Source organism: Amphibalanus amphitrite, unplaced genomic scaffold (assembly GCF_019059575.1).
Source record: "Amphibalanus amphitrite isolate SeventyFive unplaced genomic scaffold, NRLGWU_Aamphi_draft 000577F_arrow, whole genome shotgun sequence".
NCBI classification, from domain to species: domain Eukaryota; kingdom Metazoa; phylum Arthropoda; class Thecostraca; order Balanomorpha; family Balanidae; genus Amphibalanus; species Amphibalanus amphitrite.
Window position 1 is genome coordinate 256,183 of NW_024882071.1, and position 26,515 is coordinate 282,697.

The 26,515-nt window shown below is 49.3% G+C and overlaps 1 protein-coding gene across 2 annotated transcripts in view; it reads left to right on the top strand.

Moving 5' to 3' along the window:
• Window positions 1-397: 397 nt before the first annotated feature.
• LOC122394173 (paired box protein Pax-6-like) overlaps window positions 398-26,515 on the top strand; it is a 54,315-nt gene continuing 28,197 nt past the window's right edge. Inside the window, exons 1-4 of one of the 2 annotated variants that reach the window (XM_043390862.1) lie at window positions 398-859; window positions 15,713-15,761; window positions 16,386-16,590; window positions 20,200-20,380. In XM_043390862.1, the coding sequence (XP_043246797.1) occupies window positions 470-859; window positions 15,713-15,761; window positions 16,386-16,590; window positions 20,200-20,380 (825 nt within the window). In that variant the 5' untranslated portion in view covers window positions 398-469. The remainder of the gene's footprint in view (window positions 860-15,712; window positions 15,762-16,385; window positions 16,591-20,199; window positions 20,381-26,515) is intronic. The other variant, XM_043390863.1, reaches the window with a different exon arrangement.

Genomic DNA, 26,515 nt, shown 5'->3' on the forward strand with positions numbered 1-26,515 from the left:
TCTGTCGTGCGCCATAAATGAATATATCTTTTGTAGTGTGGCAACTCAGTATCTTTTTTTAACTATTGTACTAGTATTTAATAATTTCATGATTTTATAATTGTGCTTACGCTTTATATTGATGTTAGTGATAAATCCTTAGATAATGTAAATCGATGTGATATTTAATAGAAAAATAGCAAACTAACGCGCCATTCATTCGAAAGCTGGTAAACCTACTAAAAAGAACTACTAAAATTCCTGAGGAACCAAAGGATTATATTGGTATCAAATAGATGCCTGCTATTCCGTCGTGAAAACGGCCACATAGGAGTACATTAGGCAATTTATGTTTATGACTACAACGCACAGCACACATGGGCGTCAATAATTTTGATGCCAGACGTCATGTCGAATTACAAGTGTGAAACGTCCACTATCCTTTCTCATCTCAATCTGTAGCCGATTGTACAGTTCACAGCATCTGAGCATGAAATCACCGATACTGGAAATATCCGTGACCCCAACTGCGGTGGTTGGGGACGAGCAGCGGTGGTATTATCTGTGCCGGTGGCGGCGGCGGTGGGCCCGACATCAGCCAACGCGGCGGCCGGTCCGCGCAGATCCGCACCTCACCGTGCGCGCCCAAGCCCCGCCTACCGTCCCGCCCTCGGCCGCGCTTGAGTTGGAGCCGTTTCCACCACATTTAGTGTCATTTACATGGGTGAGTGCCGAGCGAGAGCTGTGTAATCCAGTGTCGTTATTCGCGAGCAGCAAACGGAGCTGGCTGGCCAGATTTAAGTTGAACTTTGATTGTGCACCGTGCCGTGAAGCGCGATTAGAGCATCTCGCCGCCTCAGCGACCAAGACGCGGACAGAGGTGAGTTCTGGCCGCGGCCTCTGCCGCCCAGATGAGACGACTCGCACGCTTCGATGGCCCGGCAGACACCCGCCTCAGCACGCAGCTGAAACGCGCCGCGCTGAAACGGCCCCGGCAGGTCGCGCTCGGTTTCAGAGGGGTCACGGGGTCGGTCGGGTCGGGTCGGGTCGGCCAGTGTCGCGCGCCTTCGGCACAGCCGGCCCGACTCGGCCCGTGGAGTACCGTCAGTTTAGGGTTGGGCGGGATTCCAAGTGCAGCGAGAAAAGGAGCAGTGCAGAGTGCACGTTGCAGACCAAAGTCCTAGTGAAATTAGAAGTGGTAAAAGTGCAGTGTTGTGATAAGGCTGAAAAGTGAATCGCGCTAGATGTGTGAGTACGAGCAAGGTATGTTTTACTTCCTGCCTAAGAAGTCGCTGAGGAATTGGAACGAATAATTTTGTCATAATATTGTTTTCAAAAGACGAAAAAAAAAATGCAAACGAGCATGTTCCAACTGGCACTAAAGAAACGTGGTTGACGAAAACTATTTGCCTTCAACGTATATCGATTGCATTTTCAAGATGCCAACAAAAATATAATCGGTTATTCTAAAAATGTTGATCAGTGTTCATTTCATTATGGCTATCACATTACTCGTGATAAGATAATGGTCAAATATTGAATATTGTCGTTATAGCGCGACAGCCTGGCATTGTCAATCACAGTGATCCCATGAACTAATGATATAAGTCGATGACAAAGCAACGAAATAAGTCACAAATTGGATAAACTAATATATGAGGAGCTTCAAGCATTCACTTGTGACCGTTCTCATTATATTTTTGGAAGAAAACCTTATCATTTAATTTCTACAATGTCGTGTATCAACAAGGTAGGGGAAGTTGGGGGAACGCCGAAGACTTTTTTTCTGACGCCCGTAGCACGCAAGGTAGACAACATAAGCTATTCTTGTTGGCGTCATTCGAGAGGCCAGTCTTTTGCCTTTCAAACATACCAGGCGCATTTGATGAATTCGCATACCGTTAAGCGCACAAACTAAAAATATCAAAGAAGTGACTTTTTCGGCGTTGCCCCGGACTGCGGGGAAAGCCGAAAATGGGAGAAATGATCTACGGGGAATGCCGACATTGATGTTTTGCCATTTTATCTCAAACTTTACCCAGAATTGATCAAAGCTGACACGCGTTTTAAGAGCTTGAGGACGCGGTGCACACTGGAAGTTATAATTGTGTGATATAATAAGAACATGCCAGGTAAATCATTCCTTATAGGTAACAGGCCGTTGTGTCGGTTGAAAGTGTAATTTGTGTGACTAAAAATACGCGTTGCTATTCTACAGCAGTAAAGTCCACGTAGCGTGCTTTTAACACGTGCGTAATCGCACGTTTTCGGCATTACCCCAGCCTGCCATACTTTCATTTGCAGGCCCATAACTTTTCAACGTGCTGTATAAATTTCAAATAGGCAGCACACTTATGCAAAGACATGCTAAAGATTACTTGACCGAATTGGCCAGACAAACGGTAGCATAATGAGTAAGAAATGCAGCTTCAAAGGCGCATGTAGTACAAGGGAAACGTACCTACCTTGAAAACGCTCTTGGCGCCCTCACAGTCGAAGTATTCCGAATGACGACTCGTAACGAACATGCGATAATTGTAGTCACTTAAGCTTCAGAGCATCACTGACAGGTGGCATCCATGTCTTACGGTTTTCGAAATATCTCGAATTTCGGCTTTGCCCCAACTCCGGCATTGCCCCAACTTCCCCTATGATTAAATCGCAAATCGTAAATAAATCGTAACGATCAACTACAACAAATGCTGGGGATGTTTTCCAGCAATACTGAAATCACTTTATCCCTTTTGGGTATATCTGTCAGAATGTTCGCGCCAAAATGTTCACCATAAATACAACAAGGCTGATTCGAGGTCCAATTAGACGGATTCGTTCTTACTTATCCGCTATTTTTTGGTAAACTAAGAAGTATAAATTTGTTGCAAACTGCTGTATGTAAAATTATACTTGAGATCAACTGCAATTTTAATAAATCTGCCCATAGATACCTGTGACGCACATAAAGTTATTTCTAATCATTCCACCACCACGCTGCTCCATTTCCACTGCTATTCTCTGGCCCGTCCCGCCCGGGGCCGGGGCGGCCGGCTGCTCAGTTGTCGGACCTCTCTCCGCCCGTATAACCCGCGGCTGGTCGGGTGAGCCTCGGGCTCAGTCTGTTCCCCTCCCGCCCGGCACACTCCAGCCGTCGACGGCGTCACCTTTGTGTCCAGACTGAGACACTGAAGGGCCACCACTCGCTGCCGAGAGCGGCGCAATTCAGAACAGAATGGAAACGCCGAACGTGCTGAGAGGGATCGCCGAAAATGGATCAGAAAGGATATAGGTATCGTTTTGAGAGGATCGGTTTTACTTGAAAGGCGAAAGGACAAATGGTGTTTATGATGGGTGACGAATAATTTAAGTCCAAATATTTTTTTTTTGTTTTTTTGCTAGACGGAGAAAGCAAAATAAACTTCGAAGACCATATTCCGGTATCTTAGCAGAAAAGTATTGTTTACATTTAAAACAAGCTTCTACTAACAGGAAAAAATATCAAAACTAAATAAAATAAAATAAAATATGTTTGCATTGTAGATGGAAATGTAAGAGAAAACTCAGCATGCATTAAATTCTGTCAGTTCTACTCATAAGAATTACCCTTTGTGCGGAAATAACTGAGGTAAACTCCACTACGGTGAGGTGTCCAGTTGTGGTCAGGCAACTGGAATGTTCACACAGTCCCACCACAAAAGAAGTAACTCCAAGTCTGTCAAGAAGCCTGTAGCTAGTCAGCTTACATATGACCTCATCATGAGGGAGGCGTAACGCACCCACCCAATCACCGCGGGGCTTCTGATCCGACTCGGAGGGGACCCCGCTCCGTCCCATTCAGACTCTGACACCGGGTGTCTGGTTAATAGCCGGGTGCCTCCCGCTGGCTGCTAATCATAAAAGGCCAGCCGACCTCTTCTTGGGGACAGACGACGCGCGACGCACGTCCCCACTTCCGGTGGCGTCCCAATCAGCTTACGGTTATTGGCTGTGGAAGGGCACGGGCGTGTGTGCTGGCCGCGTGGTCGGTGCGGGTTCACTGTGGTGGGTGGAGGGTTAGTGGTGGAACTAGAAGGAAGTCTCTGGAAATGGCGCATACCTTTTATATTCAGCCAGTGGTTTATTTTTATTTGGACGGATAATTTGTAAAGGCATGGCTCCGGCTGACTCAGGTGGGCGCCTCTGACTTTATCTGGCTTAGGTGGACAGCTCTTAGTTTTACTCTTGCCGACTCTGGTTGACTCATGGGAAGACACTTCGAGTCTGACTCCTGCCGACTCCGGCCCGACTGACGCCGGTGGGCAGTTATGAGTCTATAGTCAGCTTTGACTTGGTGCCTCAGATCGGGCGGGCGGGCGGATGTGACTCCTGCCGACTCTGACTCGGCGCCTCTGACCGGGCGGGCGGTGGATCTGACTCCTGCCGACTCTGACTCGGCGCCTCTGACCGGGCGGGCGGGCGGATCTGACTCCTGCCGACTCTGACTCGGTGCCTCTGACCGGGCGGGCGGGCGGATCTGACTCCTGCCGACTCTGACTCGGCGCCTCTGACCGGGCGGGCGGGAGGATCTGAGCTCAGCTGGCTCAGGAGGACAGATCTGACTCCTGCCGACTCTGACTCGGCGCCTCTGACCGGGCGGGCGGGTGGCCGTCAGTCGTCTGTCGGAACCCCCGGCCGCGACTGACGCCGGTGATAACGAGAGGGTCGGCCTGTGATTGACAGCTCTGTCCGCCCGCTATCAGACGGACATCGCGGTGACGCTCACACGGGCCGCCGCCGCCCGCCGGGACGCAGAGGACACCGGGACCCACGAGGACCCACGGGGACCAACGGGGACCCACCAGGACCCTCTGGAGACCCTCAGCCCCACAGAGGAGTCGCTGCGTTCCAGCGGTCAACACCGGACGTCGCAGTGACGGGCCTGATTGAGGCGTCAGTGGCAGGCGGCGGCGACTGACGGCACCCGGGGCCGACTTTCCCGACCCAGCGATACCGCCAGCCGCCGCCGCCGCCGCCGCCGCCGCTGCCGCTCGCCCGTTCGTTCGACCGCCCGCAGCCACGGCGGCCGTGCCACATGTGGAGTAGCTCGTGGGGCTGCCAGGCATGCCGGTGGCTGCTTAAAATGTGGGAGCGTGCCGTGAAAGCCGGCCCGTGGAATGCAATAGAATGCAACTATTGACTCGAGAGCCGTTAACGTTCTACCGCACAGTGATTGAATGGCTGCAAGCAACGGTAGAAGAGGTGAAATTATTTTAAAATCCAGCCCAAAGTTCAGTGACATGGATTTTGTTGGTCCCCTTTGATATCTATAACCAGCTACCACAAACGACAAACATGTTTATGTTGTCACGTTATTTGTTTGGCTTGTGCCGAGACAGTTTTTCTTCTTTATCTTACTATTCATTCTGTCGTCCCCAACATTGCATGTGACGTTGTTGACAGCAAAAGCTGCGATACATGTATGGATACCGAGTCTAAACAATGGAATTCTTTAAGTGCATCATTTTAGGGGCACAGTATATAATATTCGCTTTGTATGTCTTTCCGGGACATTTTCCTGAATTACTTCAACTAGGCTTGGACCGCAAACATGTATGTGAGTTAAATATAACATAAACCGGTAATCTCCATTCTCCAAGCAGAATCTATTGAACAGTTTTGCAACATTTATAGTCCTGCAAAGAGTGCTGGCGGTAGTGCATGCTTCGCGATTCAATACAGTACTCCTAATCATTTTGGGACCAGCACAACTGATGTTATCTGCAATGCAGCAAACGCCAGCATCTGAACCACGGCAATGCGCAATCGTGAGGCCCGTTCTCAATAGATGCATATGCATATGCTATGCAGTAATATGCGCATGGCATATCTAGCAAAACAGCAAGATGATGTTTTAGCCGTTCAAATGGTTCTTCCTTCATGTAGTTATGACGGCTTCGACTGAATCAGCCGGCAGAGAAAATGCTATATAGAAATTGAATATGTAGGAATAGGGTCTGGATCGCCCCGGTGGGAAATGCAATGCGCCTCCACTATTCATTTCTCCTTTAGTCGCATCTCTCCTGCCTTTCACCTGCTGAACCCGCGACAGATAGCCGGCCAGTCCTCAGTGTGCAGGATGACTGACGGCCGGCTGATGACGGGTGACGTCCGACTGATGACGGATGACGGCCGACTGCGTGACGATGACAGGCGCGTCTGCGACCCGAGGCACGCACGTGCGTCTGTGTGTGAGACGCCGCCGAGCGCACGACAGCCGGCACGCTCACACATTAGCATATGAATCGCACTGGTGCGGCTTAGCAGAGAGTGTCGCAAGGTCGAGCTGGCGAGAAAGGAAGCCGGGCAGAGCCAGCAAGCCGAGGAGGTATACGATAGACCGATATAGTGGCCACTAGGGAGCTCAAACGCTGGTTATCGGTCAAAGCTCACGGACAAAGTGGTGTACGAATCATGCATGCGTGTGTGGGTGTTTGTGGGTGATATCAGGTTGGGCATGTTCGTGATATGAGGCGATGTCATTCAAGGTAATATCGCGTAAATGTTCTACTCACGATTGCTGGTCCGGAAAACCAGGATTCAGAAATCTTGAGGTGTGGCCAAAAACAACTAATTTAGTGATTTAGAGGCACATTGTTCCAAAGAGGCTTTCATTTTGTCTACAAACGGCATTTGAACAATCAATTATCCGCAGACTACCGCCGTTAAAAAATAAAAACATGTAAGGTGACATTCACCAAACTAGGATACTAAGCGCTGTATATCCTATGTCATAGGTGCATAAGAGAAAATCTATTTTAAAAAATAATGTGTGCAAAGACATACCCTAGCGATGTTATGTAAAATGCCGTTGTTCTTCATTCTACTGAGCTAATTGTCTTTTTATATTTGGAATTTGGATAATAGTTTTGATTAAAATAATACACAGTTGATTCTATTCGTTACTAGCCTATTCGTTACATTTTCTCTCCGAAAACATGGTTTTATTGCAAGAAAAGTCTATTTGCGTTAAGTGAGACCACAAAGCGTTCGTTGGTAGGGTCTCCACAATCAGAGGCATCCGGCACGCATCCACAACCGGTAATTGCTTCCCATCTGGGTCTGCATGGACGCGACACAAACACGTGACTGCTCCCATTGTCGGGGGAGCGCGCTCTCCCAGCCGCACACACAGCGGGGCGCGGTCCCTGCCGCCACCGCCGCCAGCCACCGTCCGCCGTCCGCCGTCCGCCGTCCGTGCGCCTGTCGAGGGGAGCTCCTCCAGCGCAGAAAGGGAGCCGGCGAGCGGCGATCCGCTCCCCTATGATCCCCGTGACGGACGGGCGGTGCGCCGGCCAGCTGTGCAGTCCCGCCGCGGCCGACACGCTGTCTCCGCGTGTCTCCCGTCTCCCCTTGTCTCCGTGTCGCGTCGTGTCACCGAGCTGATCCCGAAGCGTGTTTCCGCGGTGCGCGACTGATGTCGCAGTTTTGTGTCGTCTCGCCGCGCTGATGGCCGAGCGACTCTGCGCAGTGAGGGGTCGGGCGGCGACACGCATCACAAGGGTATCCATTTCAGACCGGTTGTCAGGTTTTATCCACGCGTCTGAAGCACCAGTTGAAGTGTTATGAGTGAATGGGAGACACACTTGTCGCATGCCGTTTCATGTTTCATCATTGGAACGATCTTGGCGACTAATTTGTCATTATTATTTTCTTCGCAGGCTTTTATAGTGAAATCAATGCAGTACCTTTCAGCTCGATCCTCATAAATTAAGAGAGTTTTTCCTTGATGATCATCAGTGCGCATTGCAGGAGCTCTGTTCCGCCACCTGAACGGCTGTTTCACCAGTGTTTCTGTCATGATAGCGGGAGGTTACCGGGTTCGCTGCTGTCTACGAACTACAATTAATCAGTGTTGAAAAACCATTAGTGCCCGTTCACCTAAAGAGGAGCTGTGGATTCCGTCTTCTATCTTGCTCTCTCTCTCTCTCTCTCTCTCTCTCTCTCTCTCTCTCTCTCTCTCTCTCTCTCTCTCTCTCTCTCTCTCTCTCTCTCTCTCTCTCTCTCTCTCTCTCTCTCTCTCTCTCTCTCTCCCTCTCTCTCTCTCTCTCTCTCTCTCTCTCTCTCTCTCTACCTCTTGCCTTCTCTCTCTCTCGCCCTCTCTCTCTCTTTCTCACTCTCTCTCTTTCTCTCTCCCTTTCTGTCTTCCTGCCAATTACCATTCATTCCAGCCTAACTGCAACATAGCAATCCCTTATGTAATCATTCAACCCCATGTCAAGGTATCGGTTACGTCACAGACCGGTCACTTGAACATGGCGGACAGGCGTATGTGTTACCCCATGCTGTCCGGCAAAGCCGCGCTATACTGTGTGCCTATTTATAAGGTGCGATAGTGGATCTGTGCGCGGTAACACAGTCATGGGTTTCCTGTGTCGTGAATGGCGCAGAACGGTATTATTGCATGCCATCATGGTGGAAAAGACGGCTAATAATTCTGATAATTATAAACAACGTTTTTACCCGGCCGCAAGTGACTCGAAGCCGTGTGGCACAAATTCGGTTTGGTTTTGTGGTTGAGTACATTCCATGTTTGTCTTAAAGACATGCCTCCCACAACTATCAGCAAAAAACATTACTCTGTCGCATTGCAGATAACACCTCGTACAAAATAGTGACCACTCCCTGGGACCTTTATCATCCCGAAAGAATTTAGGTGGCTGTGCAAAGTAACCATAACCATGAATTAGCTAGAAGTGAGCTCTTTATCCAGGTTATATACCTAGCTGGTCGAAATTGGATTGTCATTAGCAGAAGGCCCCTGATAGTGGCCTTGTACAAGTAGAACGTCTCCCGGCAGTCCAGAGATCGGTCCGCGCTGCTGATGACGGATATACTTGCAGGTTAGCTGGACGGCCTTTGATAACATGTGTGTTAACGACGGGCTGATAATTTTCATTTTTAGATCCAAGTATTTCTAAAAACAGCTGATCGGGATTGTGGTCGATGTAACTCACTTTTGGATAGACAATATTGCTTATCTATTAACATTAGCCCAAGGCTCTACAATAGCCCATCAGTCACAATGACATTTTCCACCGTGTAGTCACCAACGCCATAATGTGATCACCTTTCTCTCCCTCTCCCCACCGCATTGTTCCCTTATTTTCCACCTTTTCTGTGTCCTACACTGGTGTAGGGGGAACAGCAATGTCATATTTGTCAGACTGCCCGGGCAAACAGCCTTTCGGGCTTACTGACTGTGTCAGTGACAAAATCGATGCCAGTGATATATGCCCGGTAAGAGACCGGTGCAATGTCTGTGTCAGGGTCTGTGTATCATGTTCTGTAATGAGGTTTAGTGTTGGAGCCGGCGCGGGTTAGGTGTCAGGGTCGGTGACAGAGTTGGTCGAAAAATGCAGTTGACTCAGCTGGACGTTTTCATTGAACGTAACGGTCTTCAATCATTGATTATTTCACTGTCTTTTTTTGTCTCTCTCCAGACTTCCATGCAAGTGGACGTCTATAGAAAATAGGACAAAGCTATTGTCATTTGTTATCCAGTCATGCATGATAGAAGCTTATCCATGAGCAATTTCAGACCTCTTTCTCTCTCAGTAACAATCGTCCCCGAAAAGTGTCCACTCCTCACTATTGAATGCATGACGTCACTCGTTAACGCAAACCCCTTCTGCATCATATCATGAACACGACACCGTCCAGCGATCGGCGCTGGCAACAAGCGTAGATAATTGAACACACCCATTCATGTCCGTCGACTAACTCTCTCCTGGTAAACGAAAGAAGTCAGCTTACTCGTCCATCCGGGAAGGTTTAGCTGACCACTCCCGTCCGACCCTGCCTCGTCAAAGGAAGAACGGGCGTGACGTCAGGGAGTCAATGGCGGCCATTTACACATCATTGCGATTGCGTGCCAGAGAAGAATTTATGGTCTACCACTGAGTGGCCAAGGTTTGCAGCGGTCTGGGCATTTTTACTCTGCTCATATGACAAAACATGCTTTAATGACTCGGCTTGCCCGTCACGCAAAATTCAATTGGATTATAAAAATGACCGACATTTGCCGAAGTTGGTTCTGTTTAGGGATGATGTCTTGTAGCATCGTGTTTGTGTATCACGACACACGGGCGTAAATCAAATTAATCGGCCTGATAAAAAGAAATAGAGAGATCGGCAGATGGTACGAATAAGTGCGGCAGCTAGGCAGCTGAGTAATCAAATTTGCCAACACTGCTGCGAATATATCACCCCAAAATCTGTAGGGCATTATGTCTATTTTTATTCATAAATGTGCCAACCCAGACACTTTAGTAAATCCAATCTAATCCAATCTCGGTTATACTATCACTAATGCGGTTTTACCGTGCTCACATGCAAATAACGGGCAGATTAATGCAAGCTGCTTTCATTGCATAGTGCTATAACGGACCTTGTAAGCAAGCGGCTGGTGAGTAGTAGCTCACCTCACCTTTTTCACATTGGACCTAATAATTGTAATAATCAAAAATACATCAAATCGAGGTGGTAGGTACATGCAACATGCATGCAGAGTCCACAGAGCTGTAACAACATATTTCTCTGCTCTCAAATGGGCTGGAGTTATAGGCGAAATTACGAAATAAATGTGACTATGCAAGTTGCACTATCATCTGCTGACTGGACCTGTGCAGCTTGGAGCTCTGCTGTGAACTACCGGTCACCCCAGCACTTCTATTCTTTCTCGTATTGATCCCACAGTTTGATGGCACGTCACCGTCCGTGACAGCGCTGACAGATCCCGGTAAAACACACTAATTAGATCCTGCCTCAAATTTCACTCTCACCGTACAGTGCGCCGTATTACAGATGTCCGGTCCATTTACAGATGTCCCTGCTCCGGCGACACAACCACCAGCGAAGGGAGACGCTGCAGCCAGCTGGTACTCGGCTAAAAATGCCCGCAACACACTATTATGAGTAGCTATCGTGGGATCACACTCACCTAATATCACCGCTGCTTTGCCTAGGCGGGGGTGCAAGTCAAATGAAATCGAAAGGTTGGTCGCTCTTCTGTGAGTGAGGGGAGAGAAATTGTAGCAGGTGTGATGTGGATTTCTTTGTAACACTTGCCTTGCTGTGGTGGATAGTTATGAAGATGGTTTCTGCATTAGAGTATTCAAAATAATGATGCTACAAGGCACTACCTGCACAGTGAATAATTAGTAACTTCAAACCACGTTAACCTCGGTTTACGATATACAGAGGTCTACCAACAAATTTTATCTTCCATGCGGGATGCAAGTAGGTGCACATAACCACATTTTACTGTTTTTGATGGCGGTTATCAAGGGCAATATCATACAAGCGCGTTATAGCCATGTCACTAGCAGATTTTGTGACATGATACAAACGAAACTAAAGCGATGTCGGAGACAAGACTGCTCGGGTTATACACTACATCTCGAAATCAGGCATCACCACCAGCCAGACTTACATGTCGGAGGCTAAAATTACTAGCTGTAATATTTTTTAGTAAAACGTTAGGCTTTGTGTGGGGTCTGCATGCATCCAGGTGCATACGAGACAGCTGGAGCTCAGCTGATATCAATACTTTGCCGAATTTTTCGCCCTGCAGTATGTGCGGTAATATGTCTTCACGTCCGTGAAAAAAAAAATCGGCGCAGTTATACTTTCTGTCTGTGAGTTCTGCATGGCAATAGGCCTAAATCTAGATATCAGGGTCCATTAGCTACTATCCTCACTATTCAGATCGTTCATCTTTGCCAGTTCCTACCTACCTACAACTAGCCACTTTTGTCCAGCCAATTTCTAGAGGTGCCAGCTCTGGCTTTCAGCGGGCCGCCAGCTTCTGTTGCGAGCTACATAGATGTGCACTTCGCTCGCAACTTCGCTGTTTACTATATTCAGACTCCAGCAATTCAACAGGGCTAGTCTCCACATAGCCGAAATCTAGCTTGAGGTGAACACCAGTCTCCAGTTAGTCATTCCTCGCGATCCCCAGCCAGCCGCCGAGCATGTGACCGGTTAGCGCATTGGCGGGGATCGTCGACTCAGAGCGGGGAAGGCCGGGTCTGCTGGCGACAGATGCCGGCTGATCCGTGGACCGGCTGGGGTGACACGGGCCGGCACAGAGCTGCCGGAGCCCCGGCCGGGCTGCCGACAGCCGGATCACGCCCCCCCCCCCCTCCCTCCCCCCGAACCGCCCGGCTATACCAGACCCGACCGCCGGCCATTGGACTAAGTGGACTTATACATGGAGTGATGCCTGCGCCGGCGGCCCGCCCGCTAAGCAGTCTCCATCACCGCCTCGCGGGTAAATATCCTGACGGCCCACTGTCGTAGATCCGTCAAAACCCGGTGTGCTCTAATGCGCTTAGCATCGGCCCGGTCCTAGTCCGTCGCCGCGCCGAGCTGGCGACGACACTAGCGCCACCGGTTGAACAGCGGCGAACCCCTAAAACACTGTCACATTGGCCGCAGACGGAGCGGCGACAAAAACGACGCTGCGGAGTCGTATCTGGTCGGCCGGCTGGCGGCTCTCTTCAGGCGGCTTAGCGGCAACAAAAGTCATCCGTCGAGACGCGACGCAACATGACGGCCGGACAAATATCTCTGTATATTTGAATAATGAGCATGTCCGCGACGCGCCCGACCAAGATTACACGCGCTTAGTATTTTTCGGCTGTCGTTTCGCCAGTGTTTGGCGCTTGTCTCGTGGTGCATCGGCAGATGGCGGCGACTGATGCCGCTACGCTCGTAACTCGATACCGGGCACGTGCTTCAGAGGTGCGACAGAGCCGGCCGGCCGGCCGCGGTGGTGCGGCAGTGCGCGTAACGGTTAGGTGTGCGACGCCGACGGTCTTTGAGGCGTGCTCGGGCGACGCGGTGGGTCCACAGATACGACTTTGAGACGTGGTACGTGCAACTGTGATGGTTGCGGAGATAGCAGAAGATCTGACCTCAGACGTGATTACGATATGAAGATAACTCGTGGGGCAGCTCAAGAGCATCTTGCCCAGCAAAACCGCCATCAGAAGTAAGTTTATGCCCATGGACGAATAGAGCAAGGTTTTCAATACAGGTCAACGGCCAATCTGAATTTCAAATTCAACGATTTCAAGAAGCATGCAGTTTCAGAGTGCAACAACAATAGGGCCAATATGTAGATCAGTCGTATTTCGAGCTCAGATCACTGAGCACTAAAGTTACGTCAGTCCTTATATCATGATATGCGAAACAACAACAATCCTCCGTTTTTATTAGCCCCATCGAGCTCTCCGAGTTCAACGCTCCCTAGTACGTGGACCTGTTGCCGTTTCGGTGTTCCTCCGGATCCTGTGCGGTCTCCATCGGCGCAGCGGCGTTCCGTGTCGGTCGGTATCGTATCAGAGCGCGGCCGCCGCGCGTCTCGCCGCCTAATGAAGCCGCTATCACACCACCATCGCCGCGTCCGCGCCGAGTGGACAGGCCCCGATAAAATGCGCGTGCTCACTGCCGACCGGCGGGACGTCATATTTCTCATAATTTGCCTTATTAGATACATCAAAGAGACGGCCGATGGTCAGGCTCGATGATTCAAATCGCGCCGAAGGCTGTGATTGGATCTGAATCGGAGCGAAGAGACCAGATCGGGATGAGCATCCGAAAGCAAAGTTGGGTACTGATACAGCATTGCACTCGGCGTCTGTTATCCCGGTATGAGGGAGAGGTGGTGGATGTGTTTCTTCACAATAACGAAAAGTAACGTAACGAAGAAGCAAAACCTTTTGCAGGTCTCTTTAGAAACGTATTGCACCTGACTGACTGAAAAATTGGGATGTCGTTGAAACTTCCATTTAATGTCAGGATAGCGTAGGTAATGTACCATTTTAGCGCTGATGACAGTCATGCACGAAGTATTTCAGAACTTACTGCATTGTGGCATTTTGACTAACTTGATGACTGTTAAGCTTCACAATACATCGACCCTTCACACCGCAACGCAACAAAACGAACACCATATTTTTCAGTTTTGGCTGAGCTGCGAATGTTCTCCGTCATCTGATCAAGATAGCTCATCTAACCCAGTTCACCTAATCAATCAGCCTTGAACTTTCGAACCCGAGCCAGCCAGGCACCGAAATCAATACGGTCTGTGTGAACTAACTATTGAAACACGCCAAAGAGTGCCGGAGGATTGTGATGGCCTAGAAACAAATTTCACTTCTTCATGACTAAAGGCAGAATTAAGCAGCTGCGAGCATATCCGGCGTTGTTTACGATGCATGAATGTGAGGCATGGCGGTTTTCAAGAGGAGACTGCAACGCTGGCGCGCGGTCTAACGTAGATGTCTTGCGGCACAGCCTACCAACCAGTGGCGAAAATCGATGCGTCAGAAGCATAGGTATCCCGATGGCACGTCAGAACTGCTATATGTCATGCATCTACAACGAATAAATAAAAAGTATATTATCGGACTGATGGCAAATATTGTTTCTTATATTTGAACAACCCTTCCTGCATTGCACATTCGCAAGCAACTCTATGGAAGTACATTAACATTAATACAAATCGAAACTACATAAAGCTAACGCTCAATGTAAAATTGGCCAGCAATTCTGCATCGGCTGTTGCCAGCTGTCATCTACCTCGTGGCTGAGGTCATGACCTCCAATGCTCGCCTATGACCTCTGAGCCGGCGTGCCCCGCGTAAGTGGTCGTGTCTGCCCCCCCCCCCCCGACCCCCCCCCCCCCCGACCCCGCGATGCTCACGTCTGTCGGTCGTCACATGTAACGCCCGACACTTGATCTGACTGCGTGCCGCCGCGCCGGTCTGGTCGAAATGATCGGACCTACAGATACTGCCGCCAGACACAGAGAGCCTCAGGCAGCTGTCATAAAACTAAACTAATTATAATACAGTGGACACTTGATGTCTATGCTGGCTTATGTGTAGCTGGAGTTATAAGTATGTTTATTGCATGTGTTGGTATGGATTCGTAGTGTATAACTGTCCTGTATGTTGTTGTCTCAGTAAGGTAAATCCTCTGTTTTGAGTGGATTATAAGTTATGAAACATCCCGTGATAAACACCTTACATGCACTTATCAGAGGACTGAGACACCCGTCCGAAACACGACTGAAACATCCATCAGTCATGTCTAGATATGTCATGAGGACGGATAGGAATGGGGAAGACAGGCACCTAAACAATCAGAAAACGCCAACAGTCAGCAAAGGCTTAAACCAGTTCGCAGAACTTGGAGGCGGGGAACGGCAAATAACAAGAAAGCTCATTAAAATGTCAGTTTATTCACTCATGCAGGTCTTTACACAAAAGCCCGGTCTTTGTAGGATTAGGTGACATTTTCATGGTTACTTTAAACCCAGCCCATACGATTTCTGCCAGGAGCCAGCCGGCTCAAGTGAGGCTTATTGAGCCAGCCCTAATCTCGATGTCACGAACTACATGGACATGTGTATTCCAGTCCCATCGCAAGTTTTATAATGCATCATGCATACAACCAGTGCCGTGTCTTGTGACCCTACACATCCGTCATTAAATATCCAGGATGTGTATACTCGTACTGTTGTCGGACTATGCAAACTGAATAGATAGGACTGACCAGTAACCAATTTCCAGCGAGGGGTAGTGATCAGCCATATTGTATCGCTATTCCATATGCTTTTGTCCACCCGATCTAACCCAGCCTGACCTGACCTGACCCGACCTGCCCTGACCGGTGTGTGTCTTTGTTCCAGGGAGCCGAGGTCGCCTCCCCAGCCGGCTCGACTCCCATGCCACACAAGGGTGAGAAATGACGAACGCTACCCCAAAGCCGCGGCCACTCCGGATCACCCGTTCGGCGAAGCCCACAGCGGGAAACGTTCCCCAAAGTGGCTCTCTTACGACGACTTAGCCGGACTAAGAGCATTTGCTGATAACGTTACATTGCATGTCTGACTCCAACTGTGTGAGGACGATGAATTATGTCTCGTTAATGCATACTTGCGGGGAATTAAGTGTCGCTGTTGCGGTCCATGGCTGGGAGGTGTCCAGTTAGAAGTGCGGGCAATTTGGAGTTGTTGAGGCAGAAGGAGGCGGGAAAGGATGCGTTGGACATATTCGCTGGTAACTGTCTCGGCTACCCGTAAAAATAAAATCAACAGAGTACTTATAAAGCGATTATTACGTTTGCAATGCAATACTAACGGCCAACGGGTATCTAGGAATTGGCCAATTATGTACTGTCACGTGCATGACGTGAGTTCGCCCCACCTTATCTTCTTTTTTACACTGATGTTCAGCTATTAAGCAGACAGGGTAATGATCCTTGATACGTGCCTCAGCTTTCACCATCTATGTATACTCCACACACCTCCCTTCCCCTCACCATTGACTGACGATCCCTCCCCTTCTCTTTGTGCCCGGCAGAGGAGCCGGGCCTGACCACTGTGTCCCGTGTCATGTCAGGTCACAGCGGGGTCAACCAGCTGGGGGGCGTCTATGTCAACGGCCGCCCCCTGCCCGACTCGACCCGACAGAAGATCGTCGAGCTCGCACACTCCGGTGCCCGGCCCTGTGACATTTCACGCATTCTCCAGGTCTCCAATGGCTGTGTCTCGAAAATTCTCGGCAGGTAAGACTTGCTTTCAGTACAGGCACGAGTGGTTTGGTAATGAACGAACGTGAATAATCCATGCTGCATTCCTTGGCTTCATTCACTTTAAAGAAATGGGAAGGGTCAATGCAACATATTCGATAGAAAAGGCGGAAAAGACCACTCACAATGAATCAACGTTATTGCTGGTAAAATGTTAAAATTTTGCACTTTGTGCCAATACAAAGCAATTTCAAAATTAGATTAAAGCATGGCGCTTGAGCGTTTTTATGGTTCTCCACAGAACATTCATCATTCAAATCATAACGAGCAGATCCGTAGCGTTCCCTGTGACCGCGACTTGACACAAAACACCGTCCGATTCGTCGCGACTTTCTTTTGTGCACGTGCGTCTGCCGGGCGTCAGTCGCCTTTGACCTCTGTCTGCACCTGGTGTCCAGCTGGGACCGATTCGACTGCTGCGCTCACAATTTTCCGCAGAGCGCGTTTCTTGTTAGCGCCGACGCTCGCTAATGAGGCTCCTTCCGAGGCAGCGCGCGGCCCTCGGGAACAAACTCCGTCTCCTTCCCAGCGTCGCGGCCGTCACCATTGACGCGAGGCGGTGAGCGCCGGTGTCCTCCCGGGAGGCCAGGAGCGGCAGTGGGTCGGACAGGGACCGAACGGAGACGGAAGGGGCGACAGCGGGCCGTAGGGGGGCGGTAGGGGTTCGGCCGGCGCCGAGCCAGGGTGCCCGTGGGGTTGTATGGGCGCCTCCCACGGGGCGGCAGCGCGAGGAGATCTGAATCATCCCCCGCGGTGCCGACAGCGAGAACAGGAGCTCCGAACCCGCACCGAGGCGGCCTCCCGCGGACTAATTGCAGATTCGCTTTCAATGATTATAACTGGCCGGCGGGCAGGGCTGGGAGCGCGACCACGGCCCGTCGAGAGGCGCTGATCGCGACAGCTGGGGTCACCGAACCACCACTTATCGGTGGCACCTGCCGGCCACCCGCGGATACGCTCCCTTCGCGACATCTCAGCTGCTCTGCATGACACGCCCTTCAGACGTCGAGGGCATAGTGATACGCTCTCCAGAAACGGCGGGAGTTCTGGGTGGCAATGATCGGCTCTCCAGACCCGAGCGGTGACTGAAATGAAGTAATGACATGCAAAGGCATTTTCTTTGTTGAAGAAGCCAAGCTGTCGGAAGGGATAGAAATGGTGATGACTGTCGTGACAAACCATGAAATGAATCCTATCTTTTCTCTGTTTGTCTAAAATATATAAATGAAATAAGACAAAAGTAGACCATCTCATATTCTTGCTTGCAGCTTTTTTCATATATAAAAATCATGGGAAAATTGGTTTTCCAGGCCGTCATCAAAGGTCATAAGAACATCGAAAACGACGCCGTTAAATAGGTACCTACGATATTTAAGCGCTGAATATGATTGACAAATTGTCCGGCAAACATGCCGTATGGAGCACTGCCGGCTTGAATACGCTGTTAAGAACCACTGCATGCGAAACAAGATGCTTATACTTTTGCTAATAGGGTACAAATTTCATATCTTGTGTCGCTAATCACTGCTCTTTCAATCCCAAGACTGTAGCTTGTATCACTGAGAAAGACTTAGCGCAGCAAAAGCAGACAATTCAATCAGGAGTAATCGGCCCCATTTGCAGCAACTCTCTGCAAATCTGTAGCAAGCTAATAACAGGTTTGCACACAGACCCTAGCAAACGATCGGAACATCATCTTTCAGACCACAAGAGAGCCCCAATCTGCTCAGAACGATCAATTGCGGTTAGCCTTGCCCACAAGCCTCCCACTTTGTCATCCTCAGTACAAATTCCTTCATCTGGCAGCCGAGTCCCAGCAGCATTCAGGAAGGTACCAGTCGGCATTGTTTACTGTTTACCTGTGGGATCTTCTTCCTGTGACCTTGAGGCTCCGGGGTCTTTGTGCCTCATCCGACCCTCATTCAAGGCCCTGCGCATTCAGCGCCCCAGGAATGCACACGTATTCGCCGAGTCTGAACAGCCGCACACCGTGACCAAATCGACGAGATGCTTGTGCCGATGGTACGGCATATCACTGGTCTGTCAGAGGGGAGGCTACTGCCACGTCTCAAGTGGGAGACATCCTTCTCCTGTTTCGAAGATACAGGGTTGGGCAGATAAATTGGGACAAATTTCAACTTCCTCTAAAACGACTATTTTTTGAGTGATTAAGATAATTTTTTATCGTAAATATAGGCTAATGAATACTTTTCCATGTTATGCAGGTTGCGTTGTAATTTTGAATCGGCTGATCATAGAACGTGGGCATAAGCAAGTCACTATCAACTTAGTCCGCGCCCACATGCATGCCAATACTCTAATTATGCTCCATCAAATGGCTGAAAGTAGTGTGTATCGAACAGACGTAAACGTTGGAGGAAGAGAAGATGTTGACTCATCCTTACATACTTATTGCATTGACACCGGCCGCTCCCCCGGTTTTCCAGGGGGGCTAAAAGGCAAAATTCAGTTAAATCAGAGGATCCTCGCGAAAACAGTGGCGCGAGCTTACAACGAAGGTAGCCGCGCTATGAGACAGCGATATACCAGCACCTCAAACATGTACTCTTATGCATTGATGCATATCGACCTGTTAACATAGATGTTGAAGCAGCTGTGACGTTAAAAAAGATTGTTTCCTATTGAAGGGCTTGGAGAAGCGAGCAAGCACGTGCAGGTCTTTTTCGACGATGGTATCCCCATAACCGAACATATGGAGAACCGCAAACACCATGAAACATCTCAACCAGCCCAGAAAACGTGATCTTAGTTCCAAAAAGCATGCAGCAGACCTCGGTGATGGCATTCCACTCGGTGACTTCTGGCGGCCACGTGGGGCCCCCTTATTTTACGGAATCGGGAGGGGGTTCGCCCTTACAGCGTACCTAACCATTATTCCGGCAGTTCGAATCAACAAGATGGAAGAAGGCATCATCCTGCATGGAGTGATGCTCTTCCAGGAGTCAGCTCCCCGGCATACAGTAAATTAAATACAAAATCTCCTGAAACGGAGGATCCCGGAAACTGTACCCAAGGCTAAATGGCCCCTCCCTCATTAAACCTCAGCCCACACAAGTTCTGGTTGCTGGGGCGTTTTTGCGGCCGAGTCTAACGAACGTCCCCATGTGACTGTAGTGAGCCTCAGCAGTGCCAGTTGGCTACAATTACGAGCCATTTCAGACGGGAGATCTCGCCGCGCGTGCGGCCAGTCCAGGCACCGACAAGGACTGATGCAGGTGGACCACAGTGATCATATTTGGTGATAAATGTGTAAAATTGGTGTGACAATATGTGATCCAAATTTGAAATGCCTACGTTTACAAATTTCTAAGCTACGACGTTCTGAATGCAAATATGTATTTTGTCCCAATTTATCTGCCCAACCCTGTATGTAGAGGGAGAAGGAGAGAAGGATAGCTGTCTGAGATTAAAAGGGTGTTAGGATTTTTTTGCGAGAAATGAGCAAGTAAATAAGCGGTGTCACTGTAATTCATAATGCATTCCTCACTGCAAAAGCGGCTCACAATATGCCGTTCTTCTTCAACACATGGAAGCTATTTTCTAACGGAATATATGTCGTCACAGGTACTACGAGACGGGCTCCATCAAGCCCCGTGCCATCGGCGGCTCCAAGCCCCGCGTGGCCACCCCTCTCGTGGTCAACAAGGTGGCCGAGTACAAGCGCGAGTGTCCCAGCATCTTCGCGTGGGAGATCCGTGACCGGCTACTGTCCGAGGGAGTGTGTTCCAACGACACCATACCCAGCGTGAGTACCTGACATACCCATAATACCCACCATACCACTACCAGCTACACGTTATCAACTTAGCATGTACCCGGTGTTAGATCCATCACACATATACCCGCAATGCTAGTTACGCACTCTACATAGTCCCTAATCCGACGTGATCTAGATCATTCACATCACACAAACCATCGCCTATGCCAAACCATCACACCGCTCAATCATTTTACCTCGCGCCTGCTTTCGGAAATAACTTCGGCCGTGACTGCGGCGAGATCAGTGCACGGTGCATGTGCGACCAAGAGCAAGGAAGCGTGCATGTCAGCGCCGTGGGTGGTCGCCGCGCAGACTCCACTCTGCGCCTCTGCAAACAGCCACACTCGCCGCTCCGTTCCGACCACGGGCCGGGCTTATACGGTGTCCGTCAGACCAGACAGACATACAAACATACATATAGACAGACATAGATGGCTACATTGAGCGCTGCGTGTGCGTGTCCGGCTGCAAAACTGCACGACATCTACAACTACATGGCACTGAGCAAAAACTTAGCGGTGTTACATGAATGCTGCGGCACGATATACGGCGGTGACGCATCCAGCAGACTTTTGCCTGGTCTTTTATGCTGCTGGGGAACCTATCAGGAACGCATGGTCCATTGGCGGCCATGATTGGGAGAGAATTTTATGAGCAGGGACACAAAATGGCGGCTGATTAAGGCAGTTTCTTAGAGAAGGTGATACCACTTGATTAAAGGATTAGGCGCGTTTTTCATTGGAATGTGCACGAAATTGGCTGACGAACTCGTCGCTAGCCTGACGCGTATTGCGTGATTCATTAAGGCAGGTTTGATTGTAAGCGATTCTGTCGCAAGCAAAATATATTTGCTGATCACATCTTATATTTAAGACAGCTGTAGCGAAAATAATGATTAAATACAGCCTCAAAATATCATCAGGAGCTGCAGGCATAGCAATGGACTAACGAGTACCAGCTGTTTTCATGATGAACATCTGGTACACATTTAGTGCAGATTAGGTGCAAATAAGGTGCAAGTTAAGTACAGATTTGGTGCAAATTTGTTCAAATTATGCTAATTGTATTTCTTAAAATTTATCAGTCTGGGTTGCACAGATGTTTTATACCTCATTTTCCAAACCATCAGACATTATTTCCACTTAAAACAATGAAATAATTCATGATATGAACATATTTCCTGTTAAAGAGATTTTGTGCGGCTTTGGTCAAATTAGGTGCATTCGCCCAGATAGTTCGCCGTGAAAACGGCTATTTTCAACTAAAACCCTTGTATTAGAAGGAGACTTTACGCCTATGCTCTCTTCACACCTACAAACATATTGGTTCCAGCTCCTACGTCGCTTACGCACAATCTCCAGAAGATCTAGCAATTAGTAACCTCATTGTGTCTATTAACACAGATTGGGTTGCAATTTCGTGTCCGTACAACACCCAGCTGGCAGCGCTGCAGCCGTTCTCGGAGACAACAGGAAGTTGTTGGATGTGTCTGAGTGGGGCGACGTCCGTCTATCGGGTGATCGGCATCGTGTAACGATCACCTCAGAGGTGTGAGAAACGGGCAACCGCAGCGACCACCAGTCCAGTGTGCAAGGCATATCCGCAATGTACGGGGCTAGCCTGACTAGTTTTTATGTGCTTAAATGACGGAGTTAGGTTTTGTAGACTCGGATGCAATGTTGTAAATCGATTAATTTATTCGAAGTTGTGAGTGATGCCAAGATTTTGTTTTGAATTTAGAAGTATGGTTTTGGGCTAATTGCCTTGGAAATGTTTTCGGAATATTTGTATTTCTGCATTTGTGTTTACCCATCAATAAAGTGCAAATTTCAACGCAAAATTATATTTACAGATTTTGATAGCTCGCATGGATACCTAGCTTATGTACTTACCTAATAGCCTGACGTAACTTGAAGCAAGCATGTAACTCTTAGTTACGGAAGATGCACCGTCAGCTATGTAGAAAACTAGTACAGCGGAACTTGGCGAAACACTCATTACTATACAATACCGGTTATAAGGTATTGCACAATAAAACACCTGTTACACTTATTACACTTCATTTGCGCCGTATTTGTGGCTCATTTGGCAGCGTGCTGCGCCGAAGGGATCGGTGTTGGACCTCGTCTCTGGTGGCCGGGCGGTCGATCCGGCTCGTTTTGCATTGTTGTGTCAGACCGTCAGCTTGTAACGGAGCAGGATCACGGCGCCGGCAACGGGCTATACCGCCGCTGCAACGACGCCAACACCTTTTGTTTCCGCCCTTATCGTGTCGGGGATCTAGCCGCAGCTGCCGGTACGAGTGAGCCAGAAGTCGACGGGCCCTGGCACGATCAGTGGCTCGAATTACCGAGACCAGGAGAGCGACGAGAAAAATGGCGAAAAATTGACGTGCTCGCTCACCGCAACTGACATAAGCCATCACTCGAAGCATGAGCCACTCGGAAACTTGTTCAGGAACGCGTGAGAGCGTGAAAGGTGGAGGAGCAAAGTGGCACGCCCGTTCGTGGAGGCACTGAAATCACCCACCGCGCCGCCTCGAGACGTGTCCGAGGGAGCTGACCGCTGCGGCGACAAAGACCACGAGAAGTTGTACACGTGTTGCGACATTTATCACTTTCATTGTGAGCTGCCGTTTTGATTAAACTGCGGTCCAATTACATTTGGCTTTGTGTGTGAGAGAGATGTCATCGTGACTCATAGGCTTTGGGATTAGCCGCGTCAATCACGCGATTTTAAGTAGCCACCGCTAGCAGAGCCGAATTACCGTGAATTAGAGCAGTTCCAGTCAAAGCTCTTCCGTTTCCTTTATTCAAAACGCAAGAGTATGTCTCCCATCTGCTCCGCAATAACGACTTTGCAGTTAGTGAAACAGCTGCTGTTGAGCTGCCTCATATCTATTGCTTATGCATTATGCAATACAGTCTCAGCTTCCATGAAGAGCACATTTCTGTTGTTATACCAAGCTCTGAAGGTTAGGTAAATAGACCTCTCGTCTTGGTGCTCGAGCAAATTGCGACGTAAGATGTCACGTGATCTTGATAGAGCAAGAGAAACATTTGTCTAAAGATTATGGGCTGCTGTTGGACTCATTTGCACTCCAAGACTAGCCTCCAAAAACCAAACGGTAGGCATGGCAGTGCTGAAACAAAGCGGTACCTACTCGTAGCTCAAATTACCTGTCTCAGAGGGCCATTTTGAGATTGGAGGTGTTCTACCGACACTGACTTATACAACACAAATTGACCTCACTCATGACATCACCAACTCCAGTTATTTTGCATGGCTGCCAACTAGACATATGTAACGCAAGGGGCTTGAAAGTAGAAAATGATTTGAAACAATAGAATTTCATGTTGGTATGTCGGTGTTGGGTTGCTGCTGTTCCACCAACATTGGCGGAAGGCCCGAACTGGTTCTTCGTGCTTACTGTTGATCCGTTTAGCGACTTTGATTTACGGTGGGAGTTCAGACGCAACGCTTGAAATTCGGCATGTCACTCGTATCCGAGCCCTTGGCGCCGCCTCTAGTTAACAGCTAAACAGCATTGGTTCATACCTAAAAAACACTTCATTTTTTCTCAAATGTACATACATATCTTTTACAAAGTCAACAAGAAGCTAAGCTCTGTCATTAGCTCCATATAAAGTGCCGCCATTTTGTAACGGTTTGCATGCTTCTAGTCACTTCTAGCGTGCTTAAATTCGTCTTTTCTTTATGTAAGCCGCTAACAATATCCTTAAAAAAATGGCTTTTATTCGATTATCTTAAAGTCGTCTGTTCTTACTATACCCGTAACTTGGATGCTGCAGGTGCAAAGAAGACCACCCTGCGATAGATTTTCTAGCGGTTCCTGATTCGAGCGAAACGTGCAGATAGATTGCATATCAATTTCGACCTCAGCCATTAACTGATTCAATTTACAGGTATGCATTTGGTATCATTAGTCTCATCAAATGACGGCAGTATGTTAGTTTCTTTGTAACTATTAGCTTACTGAAAAGCAAATTTGTTTCACGGAATCTACTGATTGCTTGACTTTTGGGGGGCTAATTTTGCTTGGTTTCAGACATTTTCTGCAATAGCTCCATACAGCAATAACCCAATATCATTGGGCTCGCGGCTTGGCCTACCAATCATCGCCACAACTTGTGTCGAGTCAAGCCATGTGACCCAGTCGGGTCCACCGTCGTGACGTATTGGGTCTGATCAGTATTGTAATCAATATCGGGCGGGCGTGAGCCACTAAATCAAACACCACTCTAACTCAGACACATCCTTGTCGTCGCTTCCGCTCGCTTGGTTTCTCTGTATTGGACCGGGCTAACGCAGGCCATCAGCAAGCCTCACTTCACCTCATTGCGTCAGGGTGGAGGACAGGCATGCGACAGAGCCAGCTGGTGGGCAGTGTAGTGTGTCAATCTTACCGCTGTAGACGTTGGATGGTGGATGGTGGACGGTGGACGTTGGATGGTGGACGGTGGATGATGGACGGTGGACGGTGGATGATGGATGGTGGATGGTGGACGGTGGATGGTGGAGGATGGACAGTGTGAGTGGACGGTTGACTGTGAACGGTAGACGGTGATCGGTGGACGGTGGACGACGGACGGTGGACACTGGACTTCTCACAGTGAACTGCGGGCAGTAGTCAGCCGCCAGCCGCCAGGCGGCGGACGAAGGCGTCTCGGTTCGACCGGCCCGTTTTCTGTCCGTTTCTGGTCCAGTGGTTTGTCAGTATGCGTTAGGCCGGAGACCACCGAACAGCAGACAGCGGGCCTGTATCTATCAGAACTATCCCACCGCTGCCCCCGAGTCCTGGATCAAAGATCAGCGTCTCCACTCTCCCCGTATCGCTCTCCGCTCTTTCCATCTCTCCCTCTCTCTCTCTCTCTCTCTCTCTCTCTCTCTCTCTCTCTCTGTCTCTCTGTCTCTCTCTCTCTGTCTCTCTCTGTCTCTCTGTTTCTCTCTCTCTCTCTCTCTCTCTCTCTCTCTCTCTCTCTCTCTCTCTCTCTCTCTCTCTCTCTCTCTCTCTCTTTCTCTCTCTTTCACTCTCCATCACTGTTCCCAACTTCACCGTCTTCACTCCCTGTCCGCCCTGGACAACTGTGTGGTAAATTCCCCGGTCCATCTCTGCTGCTTCTCACAGCCACTAGCGCCTATAAGCGATCACGAAAACGATGCTGAACAGCACGCACTACACGCATTTAGCCCGCGATGTGTAATCTGGACAAGTGTAGTGCCCTGAGCGTGAGATGGAGCGTTAATTACCTGTTCACGTGTTCAATTGGCCTACTCGTGGGAACTAGGACTCGAATAGTGGAGAAGCGTCGACATGTGAAGAAAATTGGGTAGTTATTGCCCATTTTCATACGCATTTTAAACATTTTCAGCTTCAAGTGTCTACATATTTGCACCGTTTTGAAAAAAGTGGGCAAGACTTTTAAAATGATGCGTTACTTGCATGAAGAAACTACACAAATAGCTAAATGGCATTCCTTTTACGACACCATTCAAACATCTACAAATCTGACTCAAGAACGCTGTTCATCCTCATTCTGGGGTATGGCACTGAGCATAACTGATAAATTTTTACTCAGCTCAATGGCAGCTGAGTCATTTTGGGTGATATCAGGTCATACCCGTATCACTTCTGACGACAATGACAAATATTCCATCTGTGAGCGACTGACTCATCTTGTACGGACCAAACACTGTTCCAAACCGTACACTGACTGCCACGCTATAATCAACATACAATACCAACAGTGTCCCGAAAACGCACCGGCCCGCCGACACAAACTCACCGCAACCACCAAACGTGGCCGCCGCTACAGGACCGATGGTTTTCCTCGTTCGATTTATACAGTATTCCTGGCAACCTTTCCGCGATCGGTTGCCAGGCTGGCGAGGAGCCGTAGATACCGGTCTTAGCTCTACGCACGGCGGCGCGACGGCCGGCTGAAGCAAGGGCCGGGCGGCTGGGCGGCAGCGAGCGAACGGAGGGCGGTCGGCGACGAGCGGCGGCGCGGCGGTGCTTGAAAGCGTATCGGCTGAATGGCGGCGGCACGCCATCAGTGAGCGTATTCAGCGAGCGGACACGACCCACGGCTCCGCTAA